The sequence below is a fragment of the Schistocerca serialis genome, chromosome 3 (assembly GCF_023864345.2).
Source record: "Schistocerca serialis cubense isolate TAMUIC-IGC-003099 chromosome 3, iqSchSeri2.2, whole genome shotgun sequence".
NCBI lineage: Eukaryota > Metazoa > Arthropoda > Insecta > Orthoptera > Acrididae > Schistocerca > Schistocerca serialis.
This window is the reverse complement of record NC_064640.1, coordinates 111,853,325-111,868,696: the sequence shown is the minus strand read 5'-3', so window position 1 is coordinate 111,868,696 and position 15,372 is coordinate 111,853,325. Positions and strand designations below refer to the sequence as shown.

At 38.4% G+C, this 15,372-nt stretch overlaps 1 protein-coding gene across 2 annotated transcripts in view; it reads left to right on the top strand.

The window, feature by feature from the left end:
• Positions 1–15,124, top strand: part of LOC126469798 (microphthalmia-associated transcription factor) — a 387,123-nt gene extending 371,999 nt beyond the window's left edge. For both annotated transcript variants that reach the window (XM_050097055.1, XM_050097053.1), the window contains exons 8-9: positions 679–804; positions 12,106–15,124. In XM_050097055.1, the coding sequence (XP_049953012.1) occupies positions 679–804; positions 12,106–12,306 (327 nt within the window). In that variant the 3' untranslated portion in view covers positions 12,307–15,124. The remainder of the gene's footprint in view (positions 1–678; positions 805–12,105) is intronic.
• Positions 15,125–15,372: the final 248 nt, after the last annotated feature.

Below are 15,372 nucleotides of genomic sequence, written 5' to 3'. Positions count from 1 at the left end.
GTCTCAGCTACTGGCTGCTTTCACAACGACATGGCTTTGTCGAGCAGATGCTTTCAGTTGTAACTTTACAAGTCCACACTATTGCCTACATCTGGTCAATCACATTCAAGTAGCTCTCACCATAGAAGACTACCCGTTAACTCACTCTTAGCACTGACAGTTCTATTGCAGTGTCACTTAACCTTGCAAGTATCATATTTTCTCAGAGCTGATGTTACTCTGTGGCCGGCATGGCCACCATCTTGACACTGTCTCGACAAGACAGTTGAAACCAGCACTGAACAGTTTTGTGAGATTTGACTGAAGTAAACTTTTCACTATAAAGTAAATAATGAGTGATACCTCAGAAAATAACATCTCAAACATGAATAAAAGAAAATTAATCTCAACAACTCTACTAATTTATCAGTCAAGTATTATGCTGAATCCTTCAGTCTTTACTTGTATCTCTCTTTAATTCAGATTTTTCTGCTGTTGTATGCATGATAAAATTAAAAAAGAAGAGAAAATAATGTTCTAACAATTGTTTGTAAAATATGAATCTGAATCAAAGACAATTGTGGTGTGGAATGAACTGTAGCAAAAAATTACATTTTTAAAATGTCTCTGATTAACTGTTGGATTCTGTCGGGTGATCTTTAATGGTTATTTTATGTTGTATTGTTCTTTCTCTTTCAGGAACTGGAACTGTTGGCTAAATCCCATGGTTTGCCAATAACAGATACTACTTGGCAGCCTGTGTCCACACAGTCTGTAATTGCAACATACATTAAAAACAATCCATCAACAGAGCCCCTTCGAAAGGTAAACTGATCATAACATTAATATTGTGAGAAAGAAATGCATTTAATTCTTTTCTTTATACAATTTTACTAAAACAACACACTTTCATTTTGTGTTAAGAGGTTTCTGTTGCACTACTTATTTATGTGTGTACTTACTCATAGTGATACTAGATATGTGACAAGCTCGGTTTGGTGTTTTGCCATTATCAAGGGTACCTGTGAAGGTGGTGCACTAGGTACAGTATTGTTTCTTACGTCTATGTTAGTCTGTGTGTACATACAGGGTGTTTCAAAAATGACCGGTATATTTGAAATGGCAATAAAAACTAAACGAGCAGCGATAGAAATACACCGTTTGTTGCAATATGCTTGGGACAACAGTACATTTTCAGGCGGACAAACTTTCGAAATTACAGTAGTTACAATTTTCAACAACAGATGGTGCTGCAAGTGATGTGAAAGATATAGAAGACAACGCAGTCTGTGGGTGCGCCATTCTGTACGTCGTCTTTCTGCTGTAAGCGTGTGCTGTTCACAGTGTGCAAGTGTGCTGTAGACAACATGGTTTATTCCTTAGAACAGAGGATTTTTCTGGTGTTGGAATTCCACCGCCTAGAACACAGTGTTGTTGCAACAAGACGAAGTTTTCAACGGAGGTTTAATGTAACCAAAGGACCGAAAAGCGATACAATAAAGGATCTGTTTGAAAAATTTCAACGGACTGGGAACGTGACGGATGAACGTGCTGGAAAGGTAGGGCGACCGCGTACGGCAACCACAGAGGGCAACGCGCAGCTAGTGCAGCAGGTGATCCAACAGCGGCCTCGGGTTTCCGTTCGCCGTGTTGCAGCTGCGGTCCAAATGACGCCAACGTCCACGTATCGTCTCATGTGCCAGAGTTTACACCTCTATCCATACAAAATTCAAACGCGGCAACCCCTCAGCGCCGCTACCATTGCTGCACGAGAGACATTCGCTAATGATATAGTGCACAGGATTGATGACGGCAATATGCATGTGGGCAGCATTTGGTTTACTGACGAAGCTTATTTTTACCTGGACGGCTTCGTTAATAAACAGAACTGGCGCATATGGGGAACCGAAAAGCCCCATGTTGCAGTCCCATCGTCCCTGCATCCTCAAAAAGTACTGGTCTGGGCCGCCATTTCTTCCAATGGAATCATTGGCCCATTTTTCAGATCCGAAACGATTACTGCATCACGCTATCTGGACATTCTTCGTGAATTTGTGGCGGTACAAACTGCCTTAGACGACACTGCGAACACCTCGTGGTTTATGCAAGATGGTGCCCGGCCACATCGCACGGCCGACGTCTTTAATTTCCTGAATGAATATTTCGATGATCGTGTGATTGCTTTGGGCTATCCGAAACATACAGGAGGCGGCGTGGATTGGCCTCCTTATTCGCCAGACATGAACCCCTGTGACTTCTTTCTGTGGGGACACTTGAAAGACCAGGTGTACCGCCAGAATCCAGAAACAATTGAACAGCTGAAGCAGTACATCTCATCTGCATGTGAAGCCATTCCGCCAGACACGTTGTCAAAGGTTTCGGGTAATTTCATTCAGAGACTACGCCATATTATTGCTACGCATGGTGGATATGTGGAAAATATCATACTATAGAGTTTCCCAGACTGCAGCGCCATCTGTTGTTGAAAATTGTAACTACTGTAATTCCGAAAGTTTATCTGCCTGAAAATGTACTGTTGTCCCAAGCATATTGCAACAAACGGTGTATTTTTATCGCTGCTCGTTTAGTTTTTATTGCTGTTTCAAATATACCAGTCATTTTTGAAACACCCTGTATGACACATTATGCTTACATCTCAGCTGGTGTGAAGGGGTCCAAATTCTGAAATTCCTACTTGTTTTCCTGATATAAAATTAATTGAAATCATCACAATTCAGGCCTCTATGAACTTTCTTGTAATGATTTGAATAAGGTTTATATCAGAGAAATGGGTAGGAATTTCAGACTTAGATTTAAAGAATCTACGGAAACTGCTAAAGCAACCAATCCACATTTTACTTGCATTTAAAAAGCCAAAAACATAAGGCATAAAATATTGGAAATGCCCAAAAAATCCTACAAATAGTACCTAAAGGACAAACAACCACCATTTTGGAGAAAATTTACTCTCATACAGAAAAATACCTAGAAGACATCCTTAATGAGCAAAACGATTTTAAACATGAAAATATCTTGAAAATTTTATTGACATTATAAAAGAAGGGGGGGGGATTATCATAAACAACAGAACATTTATCATTTGCATGAAAAGCATAAAACTTTTATCTGTGAAAAATTAAACTTAATCACTAACCTGCAAAATAGAAATTCCATTGTAAACATGTAGCATCGCTGGAGCTAGGACAGTGAAAAAAAGAGCTGTCAAAAATAAGTTTACCAGGACCGTGCAGATAAAAGTATCTTGAAAATAACATTGTCATAACTAAAAGACAACTGACATTTATGATCCAAGATGCAGTATGGAGCACATCATATCAGCTAAGACATAGGCACAATGTGCCACACATATAGACTAATATAGACATAAGGAACAATATTATACCTATTGTACTATCTTCACATGTACCCTTGATGATGGCAAAACACTGAAATGAGTTTGTGTGACTTTTATCACTATGAGTAAATAAATAAATAGTGCAACAGAAACATGTACCAAAAAATAAAAATATGTTGTCTTCGACGTCATGCATGCTGCGGACCCACTATAAAAGAAATTTTAGTGAAGTTAAGTTGGGTTATTAAGCTCACATTTATTGGAATGGTGCTTATGAGCTATTTCCAGTAACTAAAGGCATTTCGCTGATTATACTTCTGTATTGAGTGAAAGAGGAGCAGGCTGTTTCTATCCATCTCAGTGCAAAAACAGTTTAGCATTTAATTCCATTGCATGATTCAAGATTTCAGTAGGCTGCTGTGCGTTTCACTGCACTAAAGTCACCATCGCTGTTTTCAGATTGGATAAGCAAGATTTCCTAGTTCACCACTATTTCAGCGAGGTAATTGGTCCAGATATTAAGTGTAATAGAAACTCATAGGAACTCTTTCTAAGTTTGCCTGTTCCTATTCCAATCATGCACAAGGAATATGGCCATAAACCACACAACAGAAAGAGAGAGAGAGAGAGAGAGAGAGAGAGAGAGAGAGAGAGAGAGAATAGGGGGACAGGAATTGCTGTAGCATGCTGCTAGAGGAACAAAAACAGGCTATTGAGAAAGTGTAGATGGGCTGTGCCGTATTGTTTTGGCTCCTCTAATGGTGTGTTACCATAGTATGGCATGAGGTTTTCACTGTGTACCAAGACTAATGACATCTACCCCCCCCCCCCCCCCCCCTTTTTTTTTTTTTTTTTTTTTTTTTTTTTTTTTAAAAAAAAGGTGACAATTCAAACTCTGTCTACACCTCTGATTAGAACACTAGGGTGAGAGTGTCATACAGTATGCATTTTACCACCATTCCTTGAGGGAGTGTGCACATTGTGTAGGCACAGAGTTGGCAACATTTACAGTATCAACTATTACATTTGGTAAAGGACAGATTACTACTCACCATGTAGCATAAGATTTGGTTACTCATCAGATGTTTTACAATAAAAGCTTTGGACTGTAAAACATTTCTACGACAAAAGAGATGTGTTCTTGTATGTTTCCAGTGCTCTTGTATGTGGTTGGTGTGGCCTCCTGTCCAAAGACAGATTTGATATTGCTCTCTACAATAGTCTATCCTTGCAAGTGTCTTCATCTGGTGGAGTTTCTGCATCCCTTCACATTTTTAGCCCCCCCCCCCCCCCCTGCCACACACACACACACACACACACACACACACACACACACACACACACACACACACACAGTGAAAACAACTGAGGTATTAGCAATTTACCATCAGGTAGCATGCATATTCCTGGACACAGTGCTAACTCACAACCACACCTCTAGGTTGATGATAGGCCTCGTATGTCACCAGACAGCTGGACAGAGCTGATGAAAGATACACATACTTGTCTTAGTAAACATTTCAGCTCTGCAGCTCATCATGTATATTAAAGGAAGCTTCTGTTGAGAAACCTCATTTTGTTTGTTAGGGAGATTACCTGTTTTATTTATTTTCACAATTTTAATCCACTGTCTTTATATGTTCTACAAGAAGAGAATTACTATTGACTTTAAAACAACAGATAATATCAAAATTCAGATCTGTTGTATTTTCGGTGTATAACAGAAATGTTTGAGAAAAATGTAATCTATAAAATATCATGCTAGACCTGTGATGAAAATTATTTCTGCTAGACACACAGATTGTCTGATACCAGATTTGAAGAACATTCTTATCCCAGCAAGAGAACTGCACAGGGTCTACATACAGAAAAGGAAGGACTTAATATTTGGGCTAGTAACAAACATCTTAAATTTCAGCATGCTGTAAATAAGAGTAGGTAACTGGATGTCGTTGAAAAGTTTGAAATTTAAATTGAGAAACGAGAGGAACTGGAGAAGTTCCTTAATGAAAAAACCAGTTCTTCACAGATACTTACTTTAGTGCACAGTGTGTAACTAAACTCCCTTTCCAGTCATTGACTACTTGTAGTGGGGACCAAGATGGTTAAGTGTATCAAACGAACTCGTGTCAATGATTGTAAACTTTGTCATTGTTTCTGGAAGAGAAGATGGTACACCAGGTGACAAAAACAAATGCTATATGAATCCATGCCCGTTGCTGGTTAAATGACAGAAGAGGCATCAGTGGAGGACACATGACATGTCCACAGAATGCCAAAGAAGAGAGAGTAGCAGCAGACCACAGTGTCTGAGGTTATACAAATGCACATCACAATGGCAGATGGACATGTATATGACAGTGTGGTTGCCAGTGGAAGTGTGTGCTGTTGTTTGGTATGAATGAGCCTGTGGGACTAATATGTCCATCATTGATGAACACCTACAGACTGCCTGTGTACAGTGAAGCGGTCATGTCTTGTCAGATGGTTGATTGGTGGTGTTGCATGTTCAGAGTAGGAAGGCAGAGTGTGGAGGATGAAGGTCGAAGTGGGTGTCCCTCACCATCCATGAATGAAAGCAATATTGCTAGAGTTGATGAGACAATTCCATGCATTACATGGCACCACTGAGTTTTATCAGAGTGGTTTCTCCAAACTGATTGCACACTACAACAAATGTCTCAATGTTGGTGGTGACTATGTCGAAAAATAGTGCAAGGTGTATAGTTCATGATGCCATAAAGTTTCCATATGAAAAACAATGACAAAACTTACTTTCGGAACGTCCGTCATATGAACACCATTCACTGATCACCTGATGTCCCATGTAGGTACCAGCGGGCCTCGGAGACGGATACATTCATCACCAGCAGGGCCAACTGTGCAGCTCCCAGGCAGCACCACATACTGGGGTTTGAAGCGACTACTCCACACAGTGGAAGAGGATGTAACGACACGTACCACATGTGTAGCAGGTAGACTGAATGTGGATCACCAAACTGTCTGGCATGTTCTGCATGAGCAGCAGCTACGCCCATACCACCACCAGAAGGTACAGGCAGTGCAGCCACAGGATTTTGCGTCATGAGCCCACTTCTGCAGGTGGTTCTTGCACCTTTGTGTGGATGAGCCTGACTTCCCCCAGCAGATCCTTTTCACAGAAGAATCAAGTTAACCAGGTGTTATCAAGTATCACAACATTCCTGTGTAGGCTGACAAAAACTTGCATGCTGTGCACTCTCACAGATTTCACAAATGATATTGTTTCAGCGTTTGGGCAGAGTTCCTCAATGGATGTGTGATTGGGCCATACCTTCTTCCACTACATCTCACAGGTGCTGCATACTTGTGATTCCTTGACAGCATATTACATGGGTTCTTGGAAGTTGTGCCACTGCATGTGCATCAAAACATGTCGTTTCAGCATGGTGATGCATCACTTCATTTTCCACGTGCGGTCTGACCAATGATTTAGGCACCATTGTATGGGTCATGATGGCCCGATTGCTTGGCGTGCATGTTCTCCTAGTAAGAACCCGCTAGACTGCTACCGGTTGAGTCACGTGAAATACTTGATTTACAAGATGCTATGGCCTCTGAGGAAACCCTACTGGCACAGGTTATGGCTGGGGCAGATTCTGGATGATCAGGGATTGATGACAGTGTGTACTGGAACATGGTACAGATGTATCGTATCTGTGTTGATGGCAGTGGTAAACACATCAAGCCTTACTTGTTGGTGGACCCAGACAACAAGCAGCAGAAGTCACAGAACAACAGGTGTTGTTGTATTTTGGATGTGGTGGAAAAATTGTATGTTTCTGGACATAAGTTCTTATGCTAAAGTTAACCATCTCAATCCCCACTACAAGTTCTCTAAGTCTGTTAAAGGGAGTTAGTTACACCTGCTGAACAGAAATATCTGCTGTGGTCTGTATGTTCCTCATTTGGGTCCTCTGTCTGGTAATGTCTGAGCCCTGTGGTTTCCCCCCAAGTGTGTGGCTGTCATGTATCATGCAGTTTCAAGAATATGAGTGCTGTCTGGTCGTCAAGTGCTAAACTGTCTTAATCATTTCCCTTATACATTTATACTGTAGATTCTATCTCACATCTTGTAAAATATTGTACTGTCTAAAACTTTTACTGTAAACATTTGTAATCTTTTCCATAAGACATTGTTTTGTATTTTATAATGTTCAAATAACAGCTCTATATCATTTGGTTTGAAAATTTTTAAAATACATAAGAAGTTGCAAAAATAAAAGAAATTTTTGTAATGTGATAGGGTTAATACTATAAATTTTGCCATCTCTGCACCTAGATGAATATGCACTCGCAAGGAATGAGGGTAAAATGCACACTATATAATGCCTTCACTTTTGAGCTCTATTCAGTATGAGTAAGAATTGTGAGATATTGTGATCACCATTTGTTGCTTTCATTTGACAGGTTCAAAAAGTAGCTTTTTGATAATGCATTCCTCTACACATATAATTGACAAAATATAATGTACTTTATTTTTCTTTCTCTTTGTTACTCTTTTAGTTGTGTGATGGCTAGTGTAGGTCAAATCTGATAAAGATTTTTATAAAGGGTTTTGAGATTGTGTCAAATGAAAGTAACTGATTTGTTAAATCACTTTGAGTAACAAGTTATATGCTACTGTGCAAAACTGCATCAAAAGTTGAGTAGGTGGATGAAAATTAAATAAATATTTGATACTTTGTGACTTGTCGCCTAAAATAATGGGCAGATTCATAGCCAAAGTGAGAAGCAAACTGTTTACAGTCACCTAAGATGTGACATACTTGTAGATATGCTGCAAAAACACAAAATACTGACCAGTCTTCTCACTAGAGGAGGAAACAGTGTATAAAAGAAAATTGACCTGTCTAGGAACATTTTGCCTCTGTGGTTCGAAGGAGCTACATCATGACCAGGTAGTTAGTTTCATTGACTGCAGCTTATTTTTCTTCACTTCCAACTACTACTTCTCCCAGAGATGCACAATACTGCAGTGAGGTTGTGACCTGCAGAGAGACTTTTATTCAGAATTGTAGGAATTCATACAGGCTTCTGTGGCTGCTGGTACCCAGCAGAGTAACACTTCCTTCTCTAGATGTTGTAAGCTAATGAAGGTGTCTCGATGGAATGAATTGTTTCTACAACTGTGTCTAGACTTTGCAAGTCACTGCATTGTATGTGGTGAAGGGAACTTAGTGTACCACTATAATTTCCCCCCATTCCTGGTAAATTCAAGGAAGGGGATCTTGAACTTACCTAATTTTAATGTCATGATCATTTTGTAAATATTTGTGGGAAAAAGTAATACACTGCCTGATAACAATAGCGAAGCACCAAGAAGACATGGTCAGATATCAATGTTAACATTGTACGTATACACACCGTCAGCAGGTGTATAAGTGTGTAGAGTTGCAATTCTCTGTGATGGATAGAAGGGCCTCCAGAGTTCATTAGTGTCCTACGTGTATAGTGTTGTTACCAGGCCTGGTATGGTATATAAGGGGCACGAACAGTATCAGATGTTGAGCAATCACTGTGAAGAATACAGAGATTTGGCACACTTGTGAGAGACAGCGTTATCATCACCTTATGGAGATTGAAAGGGGCCTCATTATGCGGTCCCCATTCAGTCAGCTGGTTGACCGTACAGTATCCAGATATGTGGAGCATTTGTATGTGACAGTGGCCCAATTTTCGTCCACTTGGGAATGCGGGAGCAGAAATACTTGTCATCAAGGTTTTGGCCAACCACACCTGACTGCCAAAAGGGGGGCTCACTGTATTGTACACCAAACCCTTTATAATCGCTTTACATCTGTTTCTGCCTTTTGAGAACATGTAATAGACTCCCTGCAACATTCTGTGTCATATGCACCATTTGTTGGATACTAGCAACCGCCAGACTAGGGAATTACCATCCCATGCATAGACTGTCATTAAGACAGCAATACAAATGGTTGTGCTTGGAGTGGTGGTGTAACCAGGAAGTGTGGACTGCTGATGAATGGTGTTTCATTGTGTTCAGGGATGAATCCCAGTTTGCACTACCACAGGTGTCCATCATCAGCGAGTATGACAGCGATCTCTTGAGAGGTCCCATTCTTCTTATATTTTCAAGATACTTTAAAGACCTGGCATCATGATGTGGAGAGCCATTGAGTAAGACTTCGGGTAAAGGCTGGTAATATTTAAGGGAACTGACAGTTCAATGGTGCATCATGGGCGTACTGCGTCCTCATGTGTTACTTCTCACACGACAGTATCGTGTTGAAATTTTTTCGACAGGACAATGCTCACACAGTCATGACACATGTCTCTACTAACTGTCTGTGCGATGTTGAGGTACTTACACAGCCAGCAAGATCCCCAGATCTATCCTCGATAGAATATATGTGGAAGCTGCTCAGACATAAAGTTCATCCTAGTAATTAGGATATCAAGGACCAGTTACAATGGTTGTGGGCCAGTTTGCCTCAGGAGAAGATAAAATGCCTTTGACATCCTTCCCAACTGAGTGAGTGCATGCATCCACACCAGAGGTGGTGCAACATCATGCTGATAAGTGGGCTCATAATGCCAAGTTCTTTGTAAATTTGACTCAATTTTGTAATTATCAAAATAACATTACATAACCTCTCAGCCCAAGAAGTTTCACTCCACTTCCCCCTCCTCTTCTCGGTGCTTCACTTTTTTTGTCAGGCAATGGATGTTGTTTAACTTCTTGGAACATACACTCTCATAATTTTACCAGTAAACCTCTCTATTATGCACAATGCCTCTCTTATAGCATCTACCACCACAGTTGAATGAATATCTTTGTGATATTCTCAGATCTCCCGAAAGACTCTTGAGCACAATTTGTGGCTGCCACAGAAGTGTTTGAATAGACTCAAAAATAGTATAGTTTTTGTGATCCTGTTGGAAAAAAGCCTTACAAGTGCTGTCTGTTGTTTAATGTTATTAATCACTAGATTATTGCTGTTCAGAACTTGTTAAATGTGACTAATTTTTTGCTGTTCCTGACTGTCCATGGGAGGTGGGTGTAAGTTCGGAAATAATCACACTATTTTTTTGAAAATTCCTTGCGTATAGTTGTTTGTTTGTTATGTCTTAAAAATATTTGCAGTGGAACCATTTGAATCTATTTTAGGAAGTAGGAGTGAAGTAGTATGAATTGTAAGAAGAGGGGGAAATAGTCTCAGTCAAAAGTTAACAACTGTCCTATGGGATGCAAAGTCTGCATTACTCATTTATTTTCTTCATGATAGAAGGGTGATGACGGCAGTAGAATTCTGCAAGCTGTTGTTGAATGTACAGCTGCCTATTGCAGTAAAAATGCCGATAACCCCTTCATGACATTCTGCTTCTGCATGATAGTGCATTGGCTCCTAAAGCAGCATCAGCCAGTAGTAGGGTCTGTGAATTTGACTTTTAACATCTTCTCAACACCCTTCTTATAGTCCGTATGAATTCCACATGCTTCACCTCCTGAAGGAGGCTTTAAGTTGGGAAAAACAGCAAAAATGTGATATTTGAGCTGTTAGTTTACAGTCAACTGAGTGCCCCTCTTCGTTTTTTGATGAAGTGATCAAGAAATTTGAACAACAAAGCCTCATCTAGTTGGAAGTATGCTCAATTCTAAATGTTACATAATTCCCACAATTTTGTTCATGGAGGAATATTAAACAGTGATCTAAACAGCCACTCACAAAAATGTTAAGTTGGCATTTTAGTACCTGCCTTGGAGCAGTCCTACTTTAATGCAGTGTTAAGCCACAGAATTTGTGTGTGTCACCCCTGACTGTTCTGATGAGATACCTCACTAATCAAACTTACTGACAACGATGAACTTAGTCATCTCTCTTCATAGTAACAAAATAGAAGCAGTGCATGGAAAACTATATTTTGTGTTGGGAACTTGTGCTATGACTAATTGATTTAATGACAGCAAACCCATTATTTATTCTACAAAGTACCAGTTGTACCAGGCTAAGATTCAAAACTGAATATAAGTGAATGGAAATGTGGGGTGCTGTTTGGAACAGCTGTCATTCTGTGATAATGTTGAGCTTCTAAAGCATTATGTTTAGGATATACTGCCCTGATGTACCTCTGTATGAAAATAACTGCACATAATCAGCTAAGGCTATTGCCGTACTTCAGATTGGGAATAAAACTGAGCAAGCTGTGTGAAACGTTCTGCTGTATTTAGTATAAAATAGAGAGTAATGATGTGATTTTCAGGTGGTTCTTCTGCTGTAATATACCATTCACAACAATTAAAATAACAGCAATAAGCAGAAGCTGTTGTGGTGTAACAGATTTAGAGCAAGTTAAGCTATTCAGATTTACTGTAGTGCTTGAAATGTGTATGGCTTCTTGTTCCACACTACACACAGCTGTTTCTCCCAGAGACAATGGTATTTCTCAATTTTAGAGGCTGGGATCATAGTGATAACTTACAATGCTCCAACATTGTCTGTTGTCATAGTTATTGCTAAAAGTTGATTATTGTAATATAGAAATGGCCTGCTTTACTTGATAATCCTGTTTGTCGGCACCTATATATTAATGACATTTATGGCAGCTTCCATGAGGACATTGAAGAGTTTTGTTACAATTTCCAGCAACAAAATGTGTTTGTTAACCAATTTTGATAAAGTATATAATATGGGTATATTTTATTGAACAAAAATGATAATCTATTTTGTCACCAAATTGATTCTTACATGTTTTGTTGTCTTCAGATTCCTGATGTACTTACTGAAGCTGCCACATTAAGTGCGTCACAGGTTGAAGATCTGATGGAGGATGACCACCCTGTTAATGGTGATCCAATGTTTTCATCTCCACAGATCCCAAGTCCTCTGGATCATCATGCTTTGGATGATGACTTTGACCACGACCCCAGTGAAAAATTTGTTGATGATGTTGACATGGTAGCATGAATGTGAATGGTTGCAATTGCAAATACAGCATATTTACGAATGATAGATACAGCATATTTACTCTTGCACTACAGTTGCACTACTATGAATGTTTACTGTAGCAGTTAAGATACATAATGGACTGAGTTTTCTAGCCATCAGATTGCTGTTACTGCATAAAAGGGGATCATGTGTGCATTCAGTTGAAGTGCTGTGAATTTTGAATGGGAAAGAAAGTTACTGGCTTGGAGAAGACATTCATATGCTTGCACACAAATGTGTACACAGACTGCTTGAAATTATTACTTTTTATGCAGCATGAAGATATAAGTTTTGTAAAATGTGCAACTTTAAATGTTTGTACCTTGGCATAATTTGAATGACTGTGGTAATAGTCTGCATGCTACAAGCTTTTATTATTTTTGAACTGGGACTTACCTGTGCATAGTAATTATGATTCATGGATAATCTGTCCCAAGAGATCGTATGGGCAGTGTAACTGAATTATAATGTTTCAAATGCTGTACTGTGACAGGTAACAGTGAACGTAATTTTACTTGATTGTATCAACTTTCAAGTATTCCAAAAATTGGCTGTGATAGAAACGAGTTGTAATTAGTGTCAAATGTTAAAAGGCTGGGTACTTTTTGGAATGGTTTTGAAATAAACCAGTTTGGAAAGTTCTTATTTGTATCTTCTTTCATGTAACTGAATATGGTTATGTAACCACTTGGAAGGGGAGGAAAAAGGTGCCTTTAATATACATGATATTTGTGACTTGATGATGCTACAATTGTATCAGGCTATCGTCTGTGTAGTAATGCTGTTATTCTGATAAATGTCAGTGCCTGGGAACAAGTTGTACAGGTGGAGCAGTCTTCAGGCTTTGTGGTTTGGGTACATAGACAGTAGAGAAATATTAGTGACATTGGCAGGAATAGTGTATGGCATTCGTATTCTGTTCCCATTTGACAGTTATGTGTTTCGATATTTCCTGCCTGTATAACGACAACTCAGCATTTCAACCAGTGGGTTGATCTGAGAGTGATAGAGCATCCATTCATCCACAAATTGTGTTCTGTAACTCGCTACTTTTGATTCAGTATTGTGAGACAGGGAAATATTTGTACAAGTATTATTCCTTCACTGTTTTTGGTGTCAGATGTTCGTACAATATCTTCAGTTTTTTCTGTTGTTTTGGGCTGATATTCAGTACAGTTTTAATACAAGTCTGAAGTGCCAAAATTTTGAGCCTACCATCTGTGACCTGAGAAACTACATTGCTTTGGGCCATGGAAGCCAGTCATTGTTTGCCTAGATACAAAAAGTTGTCTCAGAGAATATGGAATGTTCATTCCTGTAGGCACATGGTTAGAACTTTCTCTTGATGATATGTGTCCAGATGTTACAAAGACAGACTTTTATAAAGGTATTTTAATCCATAAATTCTTTCTATTGAAAGTGAAAATGCCAACAATTGACAGTAGAGATTAACTTTGTGTGTCACATAAAAGTTCAGTGGCAAGGAATTACTCTTAAAATGTCTTCACCCACATTACAGTGAACTGTGGGAGAATTATTTTGCCCCATGTTTTTTGGAGTATAGACAAAAGTCAAGACTGCACTTCATTAAATTCTCCCTTGAGGATTCACTATTTCCATGGAGTATCAACTTTTCAAAAGTAGATTAAACTAATGAAACATGTTGGACAATGACTGAGAAAAGTGCTTTAAATGTTTTCTGTTTTATTTCCTGTCTCACTAGGCTTACATCTCTTGTGGGTGATGAGAAGGTGAAAAATCTCTCATTTTAGTATCGCTGTACTGAAATTTCTGCCAGCAGTGCCTAAAGCAAATCTTGTCTAGGTCTATATGTTAATATGCATTGTATAAACAACATAAAGAGGGGTTGATATATATCAGTAATGTGTCTTTGTCCTGAACAATTTATATCATTTGTTACATGACATAACAGTGCATACAAAATGTAGAGAATTCAAACAAAATTTTTATTTTAAGAATAATTTAATTTCTGACACGAATCTCTGCATTAATTTTAATCAAATGGGCAGCAGTTATGATTTTCAGAGGTACTTAGTTTTCTTTAACATGAATGATTTCTACTTAGTCTAAAGATCTCTGTACAAAAAGTGTTATCATCATTTTACAGTGCATAACGCTGTAGAACTGAATACATTTATCTGCGGGAATAGTGGGGGGATTATTGAAAACCAGTATATGTTTTAATTTATTTTTACATCTGTTATCACCAAGCATATGGAAAGTCTCATACGCACCTGTTGATAATATCATTTTCACATCTTTCTCTTTATATTTTACTATTTCATTTATGTACTTATGGATATGCACTTAAAATCACCGTGTTCATGTATTGTGTCGGCTTTTGACAAATTGGAAAAGTTTGTGATTTATATGTGTTGGGGGAAAGGGGGGGGGGGGAGATGGGAATGGTCTCTTGGTCTCTGTTGGAAAATTTTAATAGTGAATCTACAGTACACACAGACAACAGTGCATACTATTGTTACCTTGTGCTCTTTCAAAGTGTGTTGCCCATATTGATACAACTAATGTAGAATTTTTTAAATATGAAATTTTGTGTGTGTTATTTTTAAAATTTTATGTTTATAAATTGGTTATGAAACCTACTGTCCTTATTATGAAAGAATGTAAACACTGCCACAGCCTGTAATAGCAGTCAGTCAGAATATCTTAATAATGGAAGATGTTTGAAAATAATTTGTCTTCTTAATTGTTATACTCTTGTGTAATAATAATTATCACAATAACAATAAATGACTATGTTTTGTTTTGATGTGAAGGTGTTGTTTCAGCAGGTATCATTTGAAAATTTTCATCTATCTGATATTTTGCATTATACTTTCCTCTTGACAGAGAGTTGTACATTCCTTCATAAATCTCTTTGTTGAATTATATTTAGTAAAGAGCTTATGAACTGTTAAAATGATTATTGTATAAATATAACTGTTTTGAAAAAATGTCTTTATTCTCTTTCATAAAGCTCCTTCAATAATGACTGTAGTTTTGTTTTAATCAATGAATATTTAG